The sequence below is a fragment of the Juglans microcarpa x Juglans regia genome, chromosome 4S (assembly GCF_004785595.1).
Source record: "Juglans microcarpa x Juglans regia isolate MS1-56 chromosome 4S, Jm3101_v1.0, whole genome shotgun sequence".
Lineage (NCBI taxonomy): Eukaryota > Viridiplantae > Streptophyta > Magnoliopsida > Fagales > Juglandaceae > Juglans > Juglans microcarpa x Juglans regia.
The window spans coordinates 9,731,141-9,753,613 of record NC_054601.1 but is presented as its reverse complement, the minus strand read 5'-3'; the positions used below and the strand labels follow the sequence as shown (position 1 = coordinate 9,753,613).

Below are 22,473 nucleotides of genomic sequence, written 5' to 3'. Positions count from 1 at the left end.
CTCTCTCGAGGTGGCTCATGATCACTCGGAGTGATCTCTAGATTTCACTTGATCAACTAGAGATGACTTTTCTCTTTCAATTTATTTATTTTTTTTTTTTGACACTATATTTTGGGCATACGTCCAGCTTGATTGATCATAATCTGACAAATAATCGACATGTTATATCGCAAAGTTGATAGAGGATTAGTTTGTGATATGGAAATTACAATTGGGAGTAAAATTTCAATATTTCCTCTTCACATTAGAGACCACTTTATCAACTCAGAAGGGATGAGCTTTTAGCTAGCACATGGTGGTAACATCCTTTCTAGATCGTACATTTGTAGAAATGAAGAGACGAGAAGAGATGAGATTTTTGTGTATATGAAAAATCAAAGAGCAACTAAAGTGCATATATGTACATATATATATATATATATGTATGTATGTATGTATGTATGTATTGTTGTAAACCACCTCAAAATTTAGAAGGATGTTCAGGCCTTAGGGCAATGCGGGACATCCATGTCACCAGCAACTTTTCTTCGTCTTGTGGCATTTCGGCATATCTCCAAGCACGGCTCCTTAAGGGAGATATCATCTTCAGGCAATGGAGGAAGAACCCCAAATCTAAACTGCCATGTTAGAGCCACAAAAGAATCAGTAAGACTGGAAATGCTGCACCTTGAGGAAAGATTACAGTTTAGTCAGACAATCAAATTGCTCAATATCCTGGAAGAAACTTACTGAACTTCTCCTTGGTTTCTGCTGTTGAGAATGGATTCATTGCATTGATAAATTAGAATGTAAAATCCAAACAACAGAAAAAGTTTATAGAGGCACAAATCAATCCACTCGTTTTCATTGAATGGGAACAAGAAGGTTGGAATTAAAGAGATAATAGTGGGATTACCTGACAACTGTAATCAGTAAAGTTTGGTTCCATTAGTAAAGGAACCCCCATGTAATCCTTGAAGAAAGCCTAGAGCAACAACAAAATGTTCAGATTACAAATTTTCAAACCTGATAAATGCAGGCAAAAGAGGAAGATAAAAGGGAAGAAATTGCATAAAAAGAAATTTGAAAGCCACTCACTTGTGTTGGAAGCTTACAAGTATTGATACAAATCCCTATGCATTTGCTTTCCTCTAAATATTTGCATCTTTCTACAAACACCTATATCAAAGACCAACTCACATTTACTGGGGATCACTATTTCATAGAAATGTCGATGAAATATAAGTTTTGAATATACTGTCTTTTAAGATGAAATAACTGGGAAGGTAGAGTCATCACCCCACTTCTGCACGAGGTTCCATCAGGTAGATCGACAGAATTAATAGTGCACTTCCCCATGAGCCATTGCCAACTGAGTGCAGTCACCCTTGCTTTAATAGAGAATGAAAGATTTAAGGCCCTTTTCAGATTTTTGAGCATATAGTTTGATTAAGGGAATGTAAATCAGCTTTAAGCAAATACCCACACGGAGTTTAACTCACCTACCATAGTTGCTGCTATTTTGCCTCCTCCAATAGGGGCTATGAGGATTCGATAAAGCTCCAGCAGAAATGGAGGAAATAGTGATATCAGTATTCTTACCTGCCATTTGCCAACGATACATATAATGAATTGCTTTTTTTATTTTTATTTAAGAGCGGGCAGTCACTTGTCCAATAGTGACCCCCTCCCGAATTTATTAATAAAGCTCTTACTTATGGTGGATGAAAACCGTGGAAACAAACAAGTCCCATGAATTGCTTTATCCTCTACTTATTGCACACTTAAAACTACTTACCTGCATGCACAGGTATATACAGAAACATGGACATATACATACTACAAATGCATCAATTTGTTGAGATGAGATTTGATACCAACTACATATAATAAGCATGTTCAGGTATATGTTTTGGTGTAGGATAACAAAATACTAGACAAAACAAAAGAAAACATCAAAAACCAAAAATACCAGCCAACTACTGGATTAGCAGACTTTAAGGCAGAAAATTGCAGAGATCTTCAGATGGGAACATTCAAATAAGTTTGATTCTTTACCAGCTCATAAAAAAGCCACTGATCCCACAACGGACTCAGCAATGGAATCCCACTCGACCGTACAGAGAATAAGGGATTCACCATTGCTGTAGACAGAAGAACAACGAATTGAACATGACAGGACTATGGGAAGGGAAGTCTGACTTAGATATTGATTCGAACGATTGACTAATCTACAAAAGTTGTTGAAATCTCTCAAGGACTTCATTTGCTTATGAGATTTTATGACAGTTTCAATATCTGATTCTATGATACCAATGTCGGGTGATAGGGATTTTTTGAAATCAAAGTCGTTCTCCTAACAGCTGATGCCAACATAACCGAGATCACATAAACCTAAGGTATGAGCATTGCCATCAAACAACCTTCCAAAATTATCCCTGGCCACTAGAATTATAGAATCATACCTGGAGTTGACTAAACTATTGGAAGAGAAAAATTAAAATCAGTTGGAAGGATTGAGCTCTTGACAAAGACAAGGATCTGGTATTTTCTACTCATAAGTCCTTTTATTCTCAACTTCCTGATGGCCCGACAAAAGAAAGCAACCAAGGCAGTCACTCCTCCACTGTATTTGATTTTAATTCTAGACATTTTTGGAGAAGGCACTTTTCTATTCTAATAAGATCTGTTCTATCAATTTTACATTGTAAAACACTCTAAAACCAAGAATTTGGTCCAATAACATAATAAGACGAAATGCTCTGCAGGTCAGGCTCTTTTTGCACACTAGGCATGCAGAGAAGGATGCTATCACTTCTTTTCTAATATGTGTAAGATTTTCATGCATTTATGTAATCTATGTGACCAGTTTATTGCTGGACAGCATAAAAGACTGTACGGAGTATATTGAACTTATATAATGAGAACTACCGCTGCTTCTTTAGTATCAGAATTGGTCCTGCCCCTCATCATAAGTCGATTCGCAACTTCAATTAGTCCCTCATAGCCCGGCTTCTCTGAATCCCATCCGACCTCCTGTTTTTCCACTTCAAGAGCTATATCATATACAATATAAATAAAACAACTATAAGCACATCTAGATGTAGAACTACACATGTACGTAGACTCAAACAAACATGGCAATTGGCATTAGAACCTACTCTTTCCTTTGGGATTGAGTTATATATATATATATATATATATATATATATATATATATATATATAGATAGATAATGGTTTAAGGTGGTGTGTTAGAGAATCCCCAATGTTACAGAACACGAAAATCAACAATAACTGTATGGCATGGTTGGGATGGATTAAGAGAAGCACCTGCACCATTTTGTTACGGAACAAATTGAGGAACAAATCATCCAAGATTCCAGGCTTGTTGTTATCGGGCTTTGCTGCAGTATATCCATCTTGTATCTGAAAATTATTTTGGATAACTTAGAATGAAAAAACCGATAGGTTTGAGAGAGAGAGAGAGAGAGAGAGAGAGAGATAGAACTCACCGGTTTAGAATCGAAAGAAGAGCATAGAACTCGAAAGGCATGTTTTTGGGGAAGAGATTGTGGTTGGAAAAGAGGGTTTGAGGGGGCAGAAGAAATGGTAAGGGGACGAAGAAGAGCCAGTGGCTTCATTCCTTCACTGTCTGTACGTGTGTTTAAAGCTATCTTCTTCTGTTACTGTGCTTCCAGGCTCGAAGTAGATAGGAGTCAGGACTGGACTCCACTAACATTCTAAGGAACGAGCTTTCCTATTCATCGTGTCCACGCACAATATTTATTTTAATTATTTTAATTTTATTTTTCATAAATTAATTAAATTCTTTTATACATTATTCATATATTACAAATTTTATAAGAGAAAAAAAAAATTATATATAGTGCGTGATGTGTGATATGAAGATGATAAATAAAATCTTTCTATACGTTAGATTAGCATCCCTTTGAAATTATAATAGGAAATAGATTTTTTTTTTAAAGCAGTGTTTTTAATTATAGAGTTTTATTGTAAAGCTCTATAATTAAAAACTATTTACTATTTGGTAAACAAGCATCTAAACCACTATTAAAATTTGTTACGGTAACTTTTTAAAAATGCAGCTTGAGTTTTTCAATAAAATATTCAATTTGATGTTTTGGAGTTAGTTTATATATAGTTCTCAGTCTCTAAATAGAGATTGTTCATATAAACTTATACAGTTATGAATTTTTTTAATTATTTTTAGATGCTAAAAATATTTTTTATAAAATTACTAAACATATAAGTTTTTATTCAAAGGAGCTTTACTTTTTAAACTTTCTAACTCAAACAAACGTTAACTTTGAGTCGTAAAATTAAACAATTAAAACGTGACATCTTAGTTTTTTTTTTTTTTTTTTTTAATGATAGTACATCTTAAGATAAAATTATAAAATTATTGCTGGTTAGTAAATTAAATAATTATTAAGACATTTAAAAGAGTAATAATATATACACAACAATCTTCATAATAATTTTATAATAACATTTCTCATTTTAAAATATGATTGTAAAATATATTGTGAAAAATATTAATTGTTTATAATTTTTCGAAGAATAATAGGTTATCAAAACTTGGCCAAAACGGTAAGCAGCGCAAAAGCTTGCGCTTCAGTGGAAGGGATTATCAACCATTTTTGTTTGGACCTTGGCATGTTTAAACCCTACGCAAATTGAGAGAGAGATAGAGAGAGAGAGAGAGAGAGAGGAGTCAGGAGTCTGACGAGAATGATTCGGAGCCGTCCTATACCAGCCGTCGCAAGGCTGATGAGACATTTTTGCAGGGTTTCCGAGACGGAGACCGAGAGAAAACCGGAGCGACTGTACCGGAGACTATCGGCCTTGGGAGCCACCGGAGGGAGCGTCTCAGAGACTTTAAAACAGTACCTCAGGGAAGGCAATACCGTTTATAAATACAATCTCCAGAGATGCATTAAGGCGCTCCGCAAGTACCGCAGGTTCCAGCACGCCCTCGAGGTTTCCTTCCATCCCTTCTTCGATCAATGTTATCAAATCCTAATCCCCAACATCCACAAAATTTAAGATTATGGAACTTTATCAATTTTTTGCTTAATTTGTTCTACTAATCATTTTTTGTTTGTTTCTAGATAAATGCGCTATGGTTTTTTGTGGTAGTACAAGCTCGTGAGTGTTAGTGGTTGATATATCGTAACTTTGCCAAAACCGATCTTCGGAAGGTTTTGGTCTCACAAACGTTTTTGTCCCTAACGGTTTTATGTCAAATGTTGTTAATCGAGATTTTTATATTTTAAGGAACCATAACCTCTGTCAGTCAAATGTGACTAGAAAACTACTTTCCAAAGAACAGTAATTAGAAAATTTCAGTTTAGATTATGGATTGAATTCTGAGTAATCCATATAAGTATATGGCATATAAGACATGTAGCGGACACAACACAGTTTTGAATCGTATTCTAATATCATTCCTAGTCTTAGCTTAGTAGTTGATGCCATCCAAACTATTGGGATGTTTTTCTTGGTGACTGAATGTAATATCATTGCACTTTCTTCGGGCGAAAATATGCCGTTCTTGAAATGAAAGGCAAACTCTTTTTTATGATTGTTTATTCTGGTTTAACTTAATGGTTCTTTTATATTAACGAAGTGAGCACCATGGACTTTTGTCGGTCTTTTTTTTTTTTTTTTTAATCTTCGCGTTCAGAGAAAATATCCTAATCAGTTTTGACTTTGATGCAGATAATGGAATGGATGGAGGCCGAGGGATTCAAATACTACTCTACAGACCATGCATTGCGTTTAGATCTTATATCGAAGACAAAAGGTATCCCTGCAGCGGAGGAATACTTCAGTGGTCTTCCGCCGACTGTGAAAAACCGAATAACTTATGGAGCCCTTCTGAGCTGCTATTGCAAGGAAGTGATGGAAGACATGGCATTAACTCTCTTTAAGGAGATGGATGCGTTGAACTTTGTTTCATCTGATTTGGCTTTTAACAATCTTATGTCTCTATATATGAGAACAAACCAACCAGAGAAAGTGCCTCCCCTAGTACAAGAAATGAAGCGGAGGAGTATTCCACTGAGCACATTTACTCGTAATGTATGGATGAATAGTTATGCGTTGTTGAATGATATTGATGGGGTAGAAAGAGTTCTGAAGGAAGACGAAAGCAAATGCGACTGGACAACATATAGTAATTTGGCTGCAATCTATGTCAAGGCTGGCCTTTTTGAGAAAGCTCAGTTAGCTCTTAAAAAGCTGGAGGAAAATATGAAACCCCCAAAGCGTGAGGCTTACCATTTTCTGATTAGCTTGTATGCGGGTACTAATAATTTAGGTGAGGTACATCGGGTATGGAAGTCCCTAAAGTCGGTTCTTCAGACAACTAACAATATGAGCAATCTGGTTATGCTCCAAGCTCTTCGCAAACTAAAAGATGTTGATGGCTTGACAAAATGCTATAAAGCGTGGGAGTCTAGTTGCTTCAGTTATGATGTAAGGTTAGCAAATGTTGTTATAAGTGCTTACCTAAGTCAGGACATGTTCAAAGAAGCAACATTGGTCTTTGACGATGCCATGAAGAGGTGTAAAGGACCTTTCTTTTTAGCTCGGGAAATGTTCATGGTTTACTTCTTGAAGATCCGTCAGGTGGATTTGGCTCGTAGTTATCTGGAAGCAGCTGTTTCTGAAGTCAAGCACAATGAATGGCGTCCAGCCCCGGCAACAGCCTGTGCATTTTTAAAGTATTTTGAGGGAGAGAAAGATGTAGATGGAGCTGAAGAGTTTTGCACGACTCTGAAGACTTTTAAGTGTCTCACCTCTAACATCTACCATTTGTTGCTTAAGACTTACATAGCTGCTGGTAAACAGGCTCCCGAGATGCGTCGCCGGTTGAAGGAAGATCACATAGAAATAAGCAGTGACTCTGGCTTAGAAAACTTGCTTGAACAGGTTTGCCCTGAATAGCCTTTAGTCCCTCTGATCAAATATGGAGACTTCTCCCTCTTACTTCTAATTGACAAATGGTCCATTTGTTATTCAAGTGACGATCACTTTACAGAGGAAGAATTTCATTTGTTAATGCTATGAGCGATGACATATAAAACTGTTAGTTGTCTTATTGTTTTACTGTTACAAGAGGAAGAAGTGATTGCCATTATCATCTTCACCATTATTTCTCCCCGATATTTCATCTGAACTTCTTTGCAATCTGTAAGGGAAAGCAGCTACGAAAATTCTATATTATGGGCTAGATGTTCTCTTTTGTATACTTGCCAGTATACTTGCTTACGCCTATTGATATTATTAAATTTTTACTTGTAAAAAAAAATTATTTCCATACATCGGAAGACCAGAGAAGGGAGATCTTCTGCATAAATACACTTTTTTACCCTTATTTCCAGATGACATGAATGATGATTTGGGAATCTCATTCAATGATGATAAGCCTTGCACAGATTAATTTTCGACCCATTTGTATGGTGCTTGTACAATAACTATGCCAAGCCTAAACACAGAAGTGGCCTTTTCTATCCTATACAAACACTTTTAAACAATGTTACAGATAATAAAAGGCAATCTATCTTTTTATTTAACTGATCAAAGCAATGGCAGCGTCAATGTGTCCGTGTGTGCATATAATTATCAAGTGGAAGCACTGCCATTCTACGATATATGTACTGACCACAAAAAATGCAAATGGAAATGAGTATCATGATCTTTCATTACATACATTTCGAACTGAATCCAGTGTTTTTACCGTGCATTATATTGAGAACAGTGCTAAGCTTTTCAGTATCCAGCCAACTTCAAAGAAAAAAAATCCTCTCAAAACCAAAGAAACCCTACTCTAATCTCATAACCTATGTGAAAAATTACATCCAACTTGTAATGCAATGAAGATTAGCGTTATAAAGCCATCGAAGCAACTTGCATAAAGAGAATTGACAAGATCTTGATTAGCCAAAACATGCAACAAAGCCAAGATCAGCATCATGGTTTAATATCCTTCGCTGATGACCTCGGGACGAGAATTACAAACTGCACCAGGTCCCTGTGAACATAATTATCTGGAGAGGAGGAAGCAGAGCTAAAATGCTCTTTAATCAAGATGGGGAGCCTTCAGATTTTCTGTTTGAGATTCGCATTGATGATGCCAATAGAGGATTTAGGTTGATAGTTTTCATCTGTATCCACCTCCTCGATTTCCTGGGTACAATAATGTACGAAGCAACCCACATTTACCATTACTGTGACTATAAAAATTGTAGGTCTCACAAAAAAATAAGTTAAATAATAAATTAGAGAGCTCCTGTGACTCTTCATAATTTCAATAACAAAAATTTTAAACATATGCAGTGACACAGTTACTTGAGGCACTTTTGCGACATTAACATGGAATATGTCACCAATATCAATCAGCATTCATCATGTCACTTCCGATCGCATATATCACATGGGACTGTGTAGTATGGTACTAGTGCAGTTTATCCAAAAGGTCAGCAAGTGATGTGTGTGAGATACAATCTTGATTCATGTATATAGAAGGAGTCCCGATTGGCAATGCCAATCACTAGCATGTAACTAACCACACAAAAAACCAGACACATAATCACAGTTATTTGTCACCTGAACAACTTCCTCTCCCTTGATGACCCGCCCAAATACAATAAGTTTCTCGTTTAAATCTGGGATGGGGGCAGTTGTAATGAAAAGCTCAAATTCTTTGTCATCACGTTTACCCTTTGAAGTTCCAAGCATGAATGCCTCATGTTTCAGACTGTTTAAACATTACAAACTTCACATGTCAGAGGAGAACAAATCAGTAATAGCATCAAACTATCAATTTTTTTTTTTTTTTTTTCAAAATTAGCTATTCACCTTGTGTCAAGATGATCATAATGCTTTCCTTTCGAAGTCCAATCTTCAGTAGCTCCAACCCCTTGAGCATTCCCAGCTTGAATGACATAGTGTTTTATAACACGGTTAAAAAGCATTCCCTTGAAGTGCCCCTTCTGACTGCAAAACCACTTTCATTCAGATTTAGTATAATTTTTCATGGAGAGCAGGTATCATGTCAGAAAACTTCTGCAGGTGTTAGCATTTAATGGACCCGTGCAACAGTTTGGATAGATAACATTAATCAAGTTGACATCTTTAAGAAATTACAGTTTGATATGAAAAGTAATTAGTAAAAATAACTCTATGCACAGTTAATAATCTTTGATGTTTCTCCTGGATGTTACTAATGCCTCCGTTCATGGATCACAAACCTGAACCATGTGCAAATCCAATTAATAGGTAATCTATTTAAATAACAGCTTTCAATTAGCACGTGCATGATTCCAGCTAACTGCTTGATATGGGACTTCCAATAACTCGATAACCTTTTTGCATTCTATACGGTGCTATTTTAGACATCCAAGCCCGCTCCCTACTTCCCTCTTTTCTTCTCAAAGGCCCCAAACAAATATATATATTATTGACACCGGGTGTCCGAGAACAAAGTCCCGACTAATTCCGAAGGTGAAGACCCCAGCCAAATATGAACTGAGCCAATAACATTTTTGTTGGAATAGGTCAGAGCTGATGTAAAAGTAAAATGCAAAATCTAGCTGATAATGCACAATTTGCCAACTAAACAATTTTCTGTAAGTTCGCAGTCACGGGAAAACCTAATTGAATAAATTTCAGCATACAAATGGAGAATTTTCTTTGCCCACAAAGAGAGAAGAAGGGATGCGGGAGGGTAAAAAGATGGGAACAACAACAGCCTTCCTTTTTAAATATCATTAACACAAAAGTGGTGACTCAATTACTCACCATAACTCAATGAATTCGTCAACAACTTCAGGAGAACTTTCCTTGTAAAGTTCCACTGTTATGTACCCTTTTGAGGTATTAAAAACCTATTGAAAGACAAAAACAAAGAAAAATGAAAAAGCATTGTGTTTTTTTTTTTTTTTTTTATCTAATGAAAGTCAGAGCTCACATCTAAAATTTGCAACATATCAAAGGGAAATTCTTCAGTGAGCAAATGAGAAACCTACAGCATATCCAGGGACATCAGATTTTTTTGGATCCACCAGTGCGTTTTCATCCTAAAGCAAATTCAAGAACAAATTCAGAAACAACGCATTATCATCATATATACTGGAGCTTGTGCTTAGCATTAAAATTTCTATAACAAATAGATGCACATGCACACATATGAGAAATCTGGCACTTTATGCAACACCTACAATTTGGCTATCCATAATAGCTAGAAGCCAGAAAGAAAATGCTCAAGAACTATCAATGCCATTATAATGGAACAAATACCTCAGAAACTGATAAGTGATCATCTGTTTGAAAACTTGACCTATACACAGGTTAGCAAGTAAAAGTTATTACTCAACGGATATTTCAAGTAGTTCCAATGCTATACATGAAAATAAAGCAGAACTCACTGAAACAAAAACTTCTGATCATTTGCTGAACTCCTAACTTATTCTGAACTTCTTTAAAAATTGTATACACGAAACTTTCCCATATAATTATATTCAAAATCTCTAGTTACACCCAAGGATATTGTTAACAATCCAAAAATTATATAAAATCCAGCATGTCAAACTAAATTTGGAAATTAACTATTGTGATAAATAAAGGTTAATACATTATAAATATCAATAAGATTGCACTCGAATTAGCCATATTGTTAGTCCAGCATGCCAGGTGGGAAAGTTCCTAGTTCAATCAATTTGGCTGGCCTATATCTTAAACTCTTGCCTATTCTCATCATGCATAACAGCAAATTTTTAAACCCCCACCAATAAAGAATTTTAATTGATAATGCCAAATATTATGCACAAATAAAAAACCACACAAACCTTTGATTCCAGTGTCTGTATGTTGAAAACAGGAAAAACACAATCAACACAACAATCAAATTGCACAATATGATAGTAGTGACACTTATTCGAGTCGGCCCCTTCTTCTTTTTGCTTTGTTGTAGCAGAGCTTGAGGTTTGATCCTTGCCATTAAATTTCAAGCTTCGGCTTCACGGCGTGATCAATTCCCACGAAGTTCAGAAACCCTAGAGGTTAAAATTAAAGTCATAAACCATTTACCAATCCCAATATATAGATAAAGTTAAACCCATAAAAAAAGCAGTTCATCCAGTGACGAGTTAACCATAATTTCCATACTAAAACGCTTCTCCATGAAAAATAATATATACCAGAGCATGCAAAGGCCAGGTTCGCTTTCAACTATATTTGGAATTCTCACGGATTTGGAACTAATGGCCTTAGACTTCTTTAGTGTATAGCATATAAAGAGCTACTTCAACGGTGCGGTTTTGAAATTCAAATCTTTTACAGGTTTACAATTCGAATTACCAAACACTTAAGAATTTCCAAATTAAGAGCTTCCAGTGGTTCTATAAAAAGGCGAAAGTTTCCCCCAACTTGAATCAAAATTCAAGCTTTATTTAAATCCAATCATAAAATTCAAACAAATTTGTACGGGTGGTTTCAAAGTAAGATCTTGTAATATTCAAGCACAAGCATCCAAGTGAAACCTAAACTCAACGACTTTAAAACCGATACAGTAATATCAGCTGACAACTATTTGGAGTTTAATTCCCAGACAGAGCATTGAGAAAGCACCAAATCGTACCCACTAAAACCTTAGATTTTAATTCCCACGTTGATGACTCACGTAAAACAAAAATTATACTCAAATCTGATAAATTCTGAAAAAAAGAAACAAAAAAAAAAAAAAAAATGATTCTCACCTGAAGACGTCTAATGAATAGAGGGTGTATCCGATGGGCCCTTTCTTTTGTACTGTTGATGTGTTCGGCTGTATATCGCTCAGAGAAAGAGAGAATCGGGGTTAGAAATTTGGGCTGAAGATGAGAGCTAGAGTAGGTGAATGGCTGTCTGGAACTGCAAGAGAGAGAAAAACAATTAAAAAAGAATTTATCACAGTAAAATTTGAAATTCAACAAGTGTACAGTGCCATCATTTTTCCTTCTCTACGTACAACTTTATTAAAATTTAAAATTTAAATAAAAATTTTTCATATTTTTAATAATTTAAAATTATTATATCGGTTAATTATAAAATGAGCTGTAAAAAAGTGATAAAGAATATCATTATTCAAATTCAAATAAAAATAACTCCAACATTTTTTTATGAAACAGCACTATTATATTAGTTAGTCTTAAAATAAATGTAAAATAGTTAAAGATTATCATTACTCTTTAGTCAATTGGCATGGTACCCATATCTTTAGTAGGTGGATATCCTCTCTAATTTTTTTTTTTTTTCCTTATTGGATTTGAAAATAAGTATACATATTAATCATCGACCCATCTTAACTCATCTCAATTCATTATTATAATTTTTTGAAATTTCAACACAAAATATAATAAATAATTTAACTTTTTCAAATCTCAAAATAATAATAATATTAAAAAATAATATTTTAACAATATTTTATCATCTCAACTCAACTCAGTTCAGTTTAACATCCAAACGCAATATCTTCAACTGCTCATATCTTGTAGTGTGTCTCTCTTTCTGAATTAGATTGTCTACAGAAAATGAATAAGAGGACCCCAATCCCAATTAGTGCAAAATTCCAACAGAGCACAAGAAGCAATGGTTGCAGGGAAAAATGGTCACATAGTGTTTGCTTTCATATGTTGGCATATGGGCATTCCAAAGCTTATATTGTATTTGCTGCATGTTTGAGATTGTGGTAGAAAATATAACTTATACCTTTAGATCTTATAGCTTAAATGTTCAGTAATAAGTTCTACTATTAAAGAGTAATTTACTGTTTGATAACCATATGTTTAAAGCACATTCAAATATGTTATATTTGTTTAGAAATAAATTAAAACAATATTTTTTGAGATAGAAATGACAATTATTTGATTTTTTAAAAAATTATGACCATATCCTTAAAAGTTTTAAAGTTGTAATTATCTGAAAGTCTAATAGATATTTTCGTCCATTGACAATCTATCCAAAATTTGAATTACCTTCCTATTATTCGGAAAAACACATCTAAGATTAAAAAATATTGTAAAATGTAACACTCAAACAACCTCATTTTTTTTATTAAAAAACTTTTAAAACTATTTAAATACTTTTTAAAACCCTTTTTAGGTGCAACCTTTTTTTTTTTCCCCTTACTATTCCTATCACCCCTCTTAATCAAAGTATTGTTAACAGAACTCTTCGAACAAGTTGAAACATGCTTCCCCTCCTAACTAGGATGATATCTTGGGTCCAGCCCATCGATGGGGAGCGATTCGGCCCGAAAGCCCACTAAGGTGATCATAACCCAACAAATGAACCTTGTGAAAAATATTTACTTCCCGAAATGGCAAATCTTAAGACTTCAAAATAATGAATTTTATTCTAAGAATACCCCTTTGGAAGAGGAAAATGGGGTTACACAAATGGCAAACCTAGTTTATTTTCACAATTCATTTCATCTAATCATTACAATTTTTTCAAATTCTCATACAAAATAAAATAAACAATTCAATTTTCTCAAATCCCAAAATAAAAATAATATTAAAAAAATATATTCTAACAATATTTTATTCAACTTTTTAACTTTAATCTCAACTCATCTAATCTCATATATAAAAACAAACGAGTCAGTCTTTGGTACAATCCCATGCACATACTGGTATCCTAAAGGTTCTCCATTGGTGTAAAAGGTACACTCGTGGGTTTGTAAAGCCAGTACCCCACAAAAACAGACAGGCATAAGGAGGATACTGATAGCAGAAGGGCAAAGGCAATGGCAACATTCCCAGAGCCACCTCGGGCAGAGGTGCTTAGCTTAGAATTGCTGGAAGAGATATCCAAGGGTACCCAATCACAGTTGACAGAATAGTGTCCAGAAACATGCCATCATTGTCCATCAACAGGAAACCGGAATGCCACTGACATCTTACTTGATCCACCAAGTGTAAACTGAGCATCCCGCAGGCACCAGGTAATATTAAACAAATTAAGGTTCTGTTGCTACAGGGTTAATATATAACTCCGAATGTACAGATAACACAACTTTTCCATCATATCAATATCATCCATGTGAAATATTGGACTCTATTCACTCAAGATAACAGGGTTTAAAACAAATTCAACACAAATAAGAATGAAAAGGGCTTCATCAGGATAAACAGGAAATTATGCCGAAAAGAGTTTCCTAAAGTTGTACTATTAAGTTCCCATCGTGAAAAATTACTTCTTTTCAAACATAGTCAAATTCATATTTCAAAAAAAGAACCTAATTGAAACAAACACGGCCAACAAGCTCATTTGAATAACCTCCTAAAGGTCCAAAGTCAAATGGCAGAGGCAACTGTGTCACACTTTCAAGGGCAATCTTCAATTGTGAACCCTCAACTAATTACAAGAATGCATAGTCTTGGTCCACATTTCATAAACCACTTCGTTTAACAACTGAAGGAGCAACGACCTATGCAAGCAACATACACACTAGAGATGTCACACGTCTGTGATTGTGACAATAGGGACCAAATTCATAATGGGTTTGGGTTGGATAACAAGAGTTTAGTAGTTGGGCTTAGGCTATGGCCCACAACCATCATCTCTTTTATTTGCATGAGTTTTGTTGAGTCGGGCCATGGCCCATTTATTGTTAGTTATAATTGTAATTGTGACTTTATGTTTGCCATTGGAGTAAGTGGCCTGTAGCCCAAGAGTTAACACGGTAGTCGTATATGTAGTAGAATGAGGGACTTGTAATGGTATCCAGAATCATTAATGAAAATATTTTCTTATTCTCTTTTCTCTCTTTTTCTTGGAGGCTAGGTCAATCTCGAATGTGATCACTTTTCATATCTTTTCTCTTATATTTTCTAGTCATCTAAACACCTATTATTAGGTGTGTTACAATTGGTATCAGAGAGACATCGGTCTCTATGTTATCAATCATGGAATTCATTCTTAAGATGAAATAAAGTTGTGAAGTGTTCCAACAGCAGCTTGAAAGGGTTGGAGATACTATTGCTGCAATAAAAAAAAGAAACCAATGCAGCCATCGACACAGCCATGGATGAGATTTCTACAGCAACCGACAATATTGTTCAAGAATCAACCGGGTGAAACCAATTTTACTCCATCTGCCACTGTTACAGCTGCAAACGAAAATGAAGCAACAGAGCCAAAGAATTTATTTCCAGTCTCAGATTTGCCTTGAGACCAAAAATACCTCTCTCAGATCCAGATCGAGATTTCTAAGGGGGAAACTATCAAAGGTAACTGTGAGATTTCCAAGCCTAGTCTCAACATCGACATTTCCAAACATAGGGATAGAGCCCGAAGAGAAGTGAATAAAGCAAGAGAATGGCTGGAGGAAAAAATGAGTTGTTATTTGGAAATTTCTCAAAGCTGGAATACAACATTACTACGGCTCCAGCCTCAAGTTTCACACTCAGATTCTCAGATTTGGGAGTTTGACCCAAGTGGTAGCAATTTTTAGTGTCTCTGTTCCTCACCCTCCTCTTTCTCCCATGAGCGCCAGCAACAACCTGGGCCTCCTCTTTCAACACGCAGTCGAAGTGCTCTACAAGCTCAAGATCTTCGCCCGTGGCCCCAAGCTCAATTCGGACCTCGTCAGTCTCAACGCCATTCTCTACCACTCGTCCTTTCCTTCCTTCCACCTTCAGTCATTACGTGGAAGTCCTACCGGGAGCCAAATCGAGATTGGGTAGCTCTGCTCAATAGCCACCAAAACAGACACCAATCTCATCCTAAAACGTTGTTCCAGACAAAACATGCTATACCAGACCCAATATCACAAGAAACCCACAAGGCATGTCCATTGGGAGACTCAAGGTCCCTAGACCCACTGTCTGTCCGCCCTCACAGGTGGCCACATCTCCCTCGCCATTTGCCATGATGCAAGTTGGTTTCGTAGGGGTGGGTGACATCTTCTTCCCAACAATCCCAAATATTTGAGCTCTACTTGGGCTTCGGGGAAGGCAATGGTGCTATTGTGAAAGCCTTGAGCATCGAGATTCATAGGAACCAAGGCGGTGGATCTTGGTTTCCTTTAACAATTCTCACTCTCCTCACAGTGCTCATACCCTTGGTTTCCTTCATCAGCCGAGAACTCCACACCACAGATCTAGGTGATTTTGCAACTGATTCTGGTAAACAGAAGGTGGATTGGAGGGGGCTGTTTAAGAAGGCTCTGGAGCTCTCAACTCTCTGCGATGTTGACATAGAACTCCTAGCTTTTCTTCTACTGGAAAACTCTTCGACTACGCTAGCTCAAGTTTGCAGCAGGTAATTGAGAGGCATGGTCTCCATTCAGGCCGAAATCTTGACAAAATGAACCAACCACAAGCTGTGGAGCTGCAGCTTGAGAACACCACCGACACTTTGTTGAGCAAGGAAATTGTGGGGAAGATTCATGAATTGAGAGTTGTTACCCCTCAAGTGTTTGATGATACGCCTGAAAAGGGTCTGCAAATTGATGACATACATGCACCCCAACTCAAAAAACTGGATCTCTTATATGCGTTGCTTGACATAGAGGACCAGTGTATGTCAATACAGAGGAGCCCAAACTTAGAAATACTTGATACGAATCTTGCTCCTTAGCTGCTTGACTTTTTGCTACTTAATGTTGTCTTTAAGCCCTTTGACAGAGGAAGGGAGCAGGGGTCTAATATCAAAGGTGTCATCAAAGATTACTTTGGTGTACTCAATGAAGATTCGTTGCACAAAAACTTGGTGCTTATATATGAGTTGCTGGAGGAAGTCATTTATTTTGGCTGGAGGTTGACTGATGAGGAAATTGAGTCACATGTGTGCAAGTAATGCATCAGTATATGATGGATGCTTTGATTTGAAGAAAAAGTTAACAGTTCATTGGAGGAAGTTTATACTTCCTCTTTTGTGGGGCTGTAAATGGAAAGAACTTCAAATTAAGGAGCTTTAGTCCCAGGCACTAAAGTATGATAGAGAACTTGCAGTATATGATCAAATTAGAAGGCAGTTTGAGTTTGAAAATTTCACTTCAGAAGGTTTCGATGCACAGTCTCTACCCTTTTCCAGACAACATAGAAATAAGGTCATGACGAGGAAGAAACTTGCCTCAACTACAAGAGAAGGATTGAAGCTAGGCCGCACCTTGAGGACAAGGTACTTGAAGGGGGAGGATTTGTCACACGTCTGTGATTGTGACAATAGGGACCAAGTTCATAATGAGTTTGGGTTGGATGGTAGGAGTTTAGTAGTTGGGCTTAGGCTATGGCCCACAAACATCATCTCTTTTATTTGCATGAGTTTTGTTGAGTCGGGCCATGGCCCATTTATTGTTAGTTATAATTGTAATTGTGACTTTATGTTTGCCATTGGAGTAAGTGGCCTGTGGCCCAAGAGTCAACACAGAAGTCGTATATGTAGTAGAATGAGGGACTTGTAATGGTATCCAAAATCATTAATGAAAATATTTCCTTATTCTCTTTTCTCTCTTTTTCTTAGAGGCTAGGTCAACTTCGAATGTGATCACTTTTTCTTATCTTTTCTCTTATATTTTCTAGTCAACCAAACACCTACTATCAGGTGTGTTACAAGGGATTAGAAGATTTATGCAAACCCAGATTGATAAAACTCTAAATTCAGCAGATGGCATTCGTACCCGTTGAAGATGATCCATTGTTCTCAAAGGTCTCGAGAATTCAAAATAATATGTGCCTTTCTGGCCAACTGATGCACACGGACTATCTTCCTCCACAAAACCTGGAATAGGCAACTACCATATACTGATATTCAACATGAAATGGATGCAACAATATATAACTAAAACCGAGACTACAACTACTGGTGAAATATGAGGTCACATTTGGGAAACGCATGGAACACCATATAAATAAACAAGCATGTGAAAAGGGTGATTTGACAGGAGCCAAAACTGTCACAAAGACATTTTAGCAAGGAAAACACTACTATGCCCACTTCTTTCGACACCTCCATTTGACCGCTGGTCAATTTTCTTTTTACTTAGTGATTAAGAAAGTAATTTTAAATATATTGGTGTATTTTTTTTTATTTTTTAAATGTATTTAAATATGTTAAAAAAATGTGAAAAGAAAAAAGAGAAAAAAAAAAAATTTACATTGGGCGGTAAGTCTAGCTGTCAAGATGGGGCGGCATAGTAGCCGCACCCTTAGCCAAAATCGTCATAAGGAACCAAGTGAAGTTCTTTATCTTTTCTATTTTAGATTATTTTAGTTTAGTCCCACAGGCTCAGGGGCCTTAAACCTAACTAAGCAACAGTTTGTTTTAAGCAACAGTCCCACAGGCTGAGGGCATGTTTGGGAACAAAGTTTATTTTTTGGTTGTGGTTTTTGAAATTGATTTCATGTTTTCGTTTGGTTTTTATTGGGTTTTGGTTTTGTCTTAGATTTGCAACAACCCGAGTAACGCTCAAATCAAATTTGGGTTATACTCCAAAAGAACCAACCAAGCTTACGATTGGAGTTTTGAAATCATTATAGGCTATAAGAACTTCTCCCTCCCAGTCAATTTGAAATCACATTTACCTTCCTTACTATATCCAGTTCAAGAGGTTACAATGTCCTTCATTTAAATCCATGATGTCCTCGTTTGCTCATTCCTGAAGTGGCATGGCTCAGATCCCAAGCTTTTAGCAGGAGATTAACTTTATTCGTAAGGGGATGAATCTCTTATTGAATAAATCTTCACAACCTCCTCACACTCCACACTCCACATTTTTTTTAAAATTTTTATTATTTTTTTCTTTTATCAAATATTTATTATATAAATAATGAATAGAAAATTTGAAATAATTTAAAAAGAATAAGGTCAAAAAAAATTTAAAAAAAAATATTAAAAAATTTTAAAATTTAAAAAAATGTGGAGTGTGGAGTGTGGTGGAGGTTGTGTAGCAAAACTCATCTCTTATCTCCCCTCCACTCGAGCTTCGGCCTTTTTCTTTTTAAAAAAGGTTGGATGGCACAGTGTCAGATGGATAATAGCTTAAATTACTTTTGAAACTTGTTTCAAAAATTGAAACCATGCTGTTGAACACTTGCCGTTTAAGGGTGTGTTTGGCAAGTGAGAGTACTTGAGGTACTCTCACTACTATTCTTTACTTTATTATTACTTTTCACCTACTTTTCTACTATTCATTACTTTTCACCTACTTTTTAATATTTTACAGTCAAGTGATAGTTCCATGTAAGCACCACATTTTTATAAAGGTGGAGAAATGAGAATAGATATTTAAATATCAGACCCTTAACAAAAGATAGTTAATTACCTGAGTGAACAGCAAAGCTATTGTGCCACCATGCACCTTTTCAGTCATTCTGTGCACTAGCATCATTTCCTGACAATGGAGAAAGATAAACCACTTACACTTTGATCACAAAAAATTACCATCGGAGAAAAAAGAAACACAAAGTAAAACCTCGAGAAGCGGAAGGGTGGAGAAACGAAAATTATATTTTTCTTTTAGGTATATGCAACTCATGCACTTGCATAGGAATCAACCCACAAACTAACCTTCCATCTCTTACCATGGGAAGAGGAGATGCCATTGCATGAAAATTGGCATAAAGGGAAAAGAGATAAAACAATAAATCAAATTGAAAGTTGGGGATTTCCATTTGCGTTGACAAGGGATGCATGTCAATGGATAAATATGCATTTCAGGTGCAAAGGTTTGAAAAGCAATGAGTGACATGATTGACAGTAAAAAATCCATCAAGAATTCAACCTCTATGTTTCTAAAAAGTACAAACCAAGAAAGAAGAAAATAGCAGTAATTTGGTGACTAAATTCCTAAAGAAACTTTACCAACATTCCAAGATCCAAATTCCATAGAGTGCCTACCATCTGTTATCAAATCTGTTTACTGCCCGCTCTCAAGAGGTGGCACTCTTCCCGTCCAAAATTTAAGATTTAAGAAATATGCATGATTCATCCAAGCAAGTCTTACAATTCTTGTGGGTGAAATTAGCCGGCAAAGCTATGACAAATTTATATTTATGAAGAAGCCAATAATCCAAAGATTGACTAAAGCAATAAAGAAAATTTTAATGTTGAATCCAAAACGAAGTTTGATTGTACAGATTAAAGGATGTGACTGAAGATGAATGTCATCAAAATAACCTGTGGGATTAGAAGAAATCAGCTGTAGATGGGAAAGAAAGGAGTGCAAAATGAGGGGGAAAACCAGAATGAAATGAAGACAAAGCCACATAATGGCAATTCTTTAAAAAGCAAATGGAGACATAAACACCACTGCAGATGAGTGATTTGCTTAATATTGAAGGAGTCAAATAACGATAAGAAGTCCAAAAGAACAAGAATGAAAGCTGTTACAGAAACATGGATGCAAAAATTTAGAAGATAACAAGGAGGAAGTAGAGTAGTTTTTCCCAGCATAAGGGAAGGCGGTCTATACGGTTCCTAAAATAATAGTTTAACATGTTCAGTTAAAGGTAATTGCAGAGGTGTTGGTGATTATTAAACAAGGCAACTAAATAGGAAGAATAACTCTTTTAGGCAGGTTCCAGAGAACTGTGCCATGGATAGTGAGTTTTGTTTATGAATAAGACACAAGTTTCATGCCAGTTCAATTGATTTTTTCTTTTGAAGTCATTTCATTTGGTGCCTTATCCCTCTTTTTCTCCTTTACTCAAAACATTTTCAGATCTTCTAGGCTCATCAATGTATTTCCAAGGATCAACCAAATGACCAAACCTGTTCACCAAAAAAAAGTGATAAATAACAAAAATAATTAAGAATATGGGATTGTACTATATTGCCATGATCTCAGACAACTTTATGTGAAGGTCAAAAGGTGGGATTGTACAATATTGTTGTCGGGTTCAAAAGTGGGCCTGGGGGGGTGGGGGTGTTGTTGTCATTCAGCCTCACCTGTCACCACCATTCCCGTCCCTGTTGTCTATAGGATTGCCACCATACAGCCATCCCGGAATAGCATTTCCAATTGAGAAGTGCATGATATCAACTTCATGCCCTTTGCACGTCTTGTTGGTGCATGTCTTTCCCTTCCCTTCGGTACATCCACCCTTCTTACAGCATAAGTCTTCTCAGTTTGGATTATGATAGAAGAAATCAACATGAAAAGCAACTAAAACTTTAAAATAAAAAAATAAAAAAAATCATTGGAAATCAGAAATAAATAACCAGAGGTGGTAACTTATGCTATGGTACGAGGCATCTTCTCCAATTTGAAACATAAGAGCGACAGAAGGGCATTGGTTGCTATTACTACAAAACCAATTCAGCAAGAGCCGTTCTTGTCAAAGAGTCGATGCTTGAAACTGATAGGTTATTCAATTCAAAAAGTATCCACTTCTATTTGCATGAATGAATGGCTCAGTGATATAGGATTACACAGCCAGCCCACCAAAACTGAATTAAAAATCTAAACCCATAAAGTTTATTTTCTTTCCCCCTCCCCTTTCAGACGAGTCATTTGAACATGGATTCACCCTAGTTGCTAGAAGTGAATATAAAAGCTATATTAAAAATCTAACTCGACCACGAACACAATGCAACATTCAACTCCCAAAACTAAAAACTTACCCTTTGGAGTACACATATTCCCCATCAACTTGTAACATAAAGAAAACAGAATGGCCATCGTGCAAAAGCCTGCAGCAGAACCTCAATTTAGCAACACAATAATCAAAAAGAAAAATACATACTGAACAGCAATGATTCCCGGCGAAACCAAATTGGATTCGAAATTTAAATCAAGGGAAGTACACATTAACGGTCATTTTTCCGCCTTTGTATTCGTGCTCGGGATCTGGGTCTAGAGCGGGGAGGAGAGAGAACTCGAAGCCATCAACGTCCTTCCAATCATCAGCGTGGCCGTTGAGGGTGACGAGGCCGGGCTGAACTCTGCCTCGACTCGGGTCTCACATTCAAACTCGCAGCTCCACTTACCCGACTCTGTAATGGACCCTGCTACTACCCTGCTTCGCTGACTGGTTCGTGGTAGTCACCCTCGAAGAACTAGAGAGAGAGAGAGAGAGAGAGAGAGAGTTGTATGAAATTCGAGAGTTGGCTTGTTTTCCCACTCCTCGTGTAATTTTGTATTTAAGACCTCTTTTGGTTCCTTCACTGCGCTATTCGGTTCATATTTAAATTTTTTTTAATATTTAAATATCTAATTTTTAAATTATTATATTCATCTCAATTTAAAATCTATTTACATGTGAGATTTACAATCATTTTAACTTATCATAAATACATCTAAACTTATCTTAACATCTAAATACATTTAAATTCATCTTAGATAGATCTCACAGAACTCACTTTACCATCCCAACTTATTAAAATTCAACTCAACATCTAAACGCAGCCTAAATAAATTCGTTTTTTGTACATCTATTTATTACAATTTTGCATTAAGAAACGACACCATTCTACTAAT

General features: G+C 36.1%; 3 protein-coding genes and 1 long non-coding RNA gene across 8 annotated transcripts; 1 reads left to right on the top strand and 3 right to left on the bottom strand.

Annotated features, from left to right (window-relative positions):
- Positions 1–211: 211 nt before the first annotated feature.
- On the bottom strand, positions 212–3,738 carry LOC121263387 (beta-carotene isomerase D27, chloroplastic). Of its 4 annotated transcripts, none has more exons than XM_041166251.1 (8): positions 3,494–3,738; positions 3,312–3,407; positions 2,911–3,015; positions 1,482–1,581; positions 1,279–1,370; positions 1,078–1,158; positions 896–964; positions 212–612 (listed from the first exon to the last, which is right to left on the bottom strand). In XM_041166251.1, the coding sequence occupies exons 1-8, from the start codon at positions 3,620–3,622 to the stop codon at positions 586–588; spliced, it is 699 nt and encodes a 232-aa protein (XP_041022185.1). In that variant the 5' UTR covers positions 3,623–3,738; the 3' UTR covers positions 212–585. The 4 variants fall into 4 exon arrangements, with proteins under 4 accessions (XP_041022185.1, XP_041022182.1, XP_041022183.1 ...); XM_041166248.1 differs by having other exon boundaries at positions 212–617; positions 3,494–3,737; XM_041166249.1 differs by lacking the exon at positions 1,279–1,370 and having other exon boundaries at positions 212–617; positions 1,486–1,581.
- Positions 3,739–4,651: 913 nt separating this feature from the next.
- On the top strand, positions 4,652–7,146 carry LOC121263383 (pentatricopeptide repeat-containing protein At1g02370, mitochondrial-like). The gene is made up of 2 exons (XM_041166243.1): positions 4,652–4,982; positions 5,724–7,146. Exons 1-2 carry the CDS (start codon positions 4,734–4,736, stop codon positions 6,951–6,953), a joined length of 1,479 nt encoding a protein of 492 aa, XP_041022177.1. The 5' UTR covers positions 4,652–4,733; the 3' UTR covers positions 6,954–7,146.
- A 534-nt stretch (positions 7,147–7,680) lies between these two features.
- On the bottom strand, positions 7,681–11,979 carry LOC121263382 (peptidyl-prolyl cis-trans isomerase CYP21-4-like). 2 transcript variants are annotated; one of them, XM_041166240.1, is made up of 8 exons: positions 11,765–11,979; positions 10,856–11,062; positions 10,308–10,347; positions 10,037–10,087; positions 9,810–9,895; positions 8,868–9,005; positions 8,616–8,766; positions 7,681–8,195 (listed from the first exon to the last, which is right to left on the bottom strand). In XM_041166240.1, exons 2-8 carry the CDS (start codon positions 11,005–11,007, stop codon positions 8,109–8,111), a joined length of 705 nt encoding a protein of 234 aa, XP_041022174.1. In that variant the 5' UTR covers positions 11,008–11,062; positions 11,765–11,979; the 3' UTR covers positions 7,681–8,108. The 2 variants fall into 2 exon arrangements, with proteins under 2 accessions (XP_041022174.1, XP_041022176.1); XM_041166242.1 differs by lacking the exon at positions 11,765–11,979 and adding an exon at positions 11,207–11,598.
- A 9,018-nt stretch (positions 11,980–20,997) lies between these two features.
- On the bottom strand, positions 20,998–22,137 carry LOC121263381. Its single transcript, XR_005940252.1, has 3 exons — positions 21,803–22,137; positions 21,618–21,686; positions 20,998–21,299 (listed from the first exon to the last, which is right to left on the bottom strand). It is a non-coding gene; the product is annotated as an uncharacterized LOC121263381 (long non-coding RNA).
- Positions 22,138–22,473: the final 336 nt, after the last annotated feature.

What these genes read in the sequence shown, in the direction of transcription:
- LOC121263387 (XM_041166248.1), bottom strand. Translation starts at nt 3,622, where the DNA reads ATGAAGCCACTGGCTCTTCTTCGTCCCCTTACCATTTCTTCTGCCCCC. An exon ending in TCCGTAACAAAATGGTGCAG is followed by an intron (nt 3,016 to 3,311) that starts GTGCTTCTCTTA and finishes GTGGAAAAACAG; the next exon opens with GAGGTCGGATGGGATTCAGA. An exon ending in AATAGCAGCAACTATGGTAG is followed by an intron (nt 1,371 to 1,481) that starts GTGAGTTAAACT and finishes TCTCTATTAAAG; the next exon opens with CAAGGGTGACTGCACTCAGT.
- LOC121263383 (XM_041166243.1), top strand. Translation starts at nt 4,734, where the DNA reads ATGATTCGGAGCCGTCCTATACCAGCCGTCGCAAGGCTGATGAGACAT. An exon ending in GGTTCCAGCACGCCCTCGAG is followed by an intron (nt 4,983 to 5,723) that starts GTTTCCTTCCAT and finishes ACTTTGATGCAG; the next exon opens with ATAATGGAATGGATGGAGGC.
- LOC121263382 (XM_041166240.1), bottom strand. Translation starts at nt 11,007, where the DNA reads ATGGCAAGGATCAAACCTCAAGCTCTGCTACAACAAAGCAAAAAGAAG. An exon ending in TACAGACACTGGAATCAAAG is followed by an intron (nt 10,348 to 10,855) that starts GTTTGTGTGGTT and finishes ACCTGTGTATAG; the next exon opens with GTCAAGTTTTCAAACAGATG. An exon ending in AGGGAGAGGAAGTTGTTCAG is followed by an intron (nt 8,196 to 8,615) that starts GTGACAAATAAC and finishes TATTGTACCCAG; the next exon opens with GAAATCGAGGAGGTGGATAC.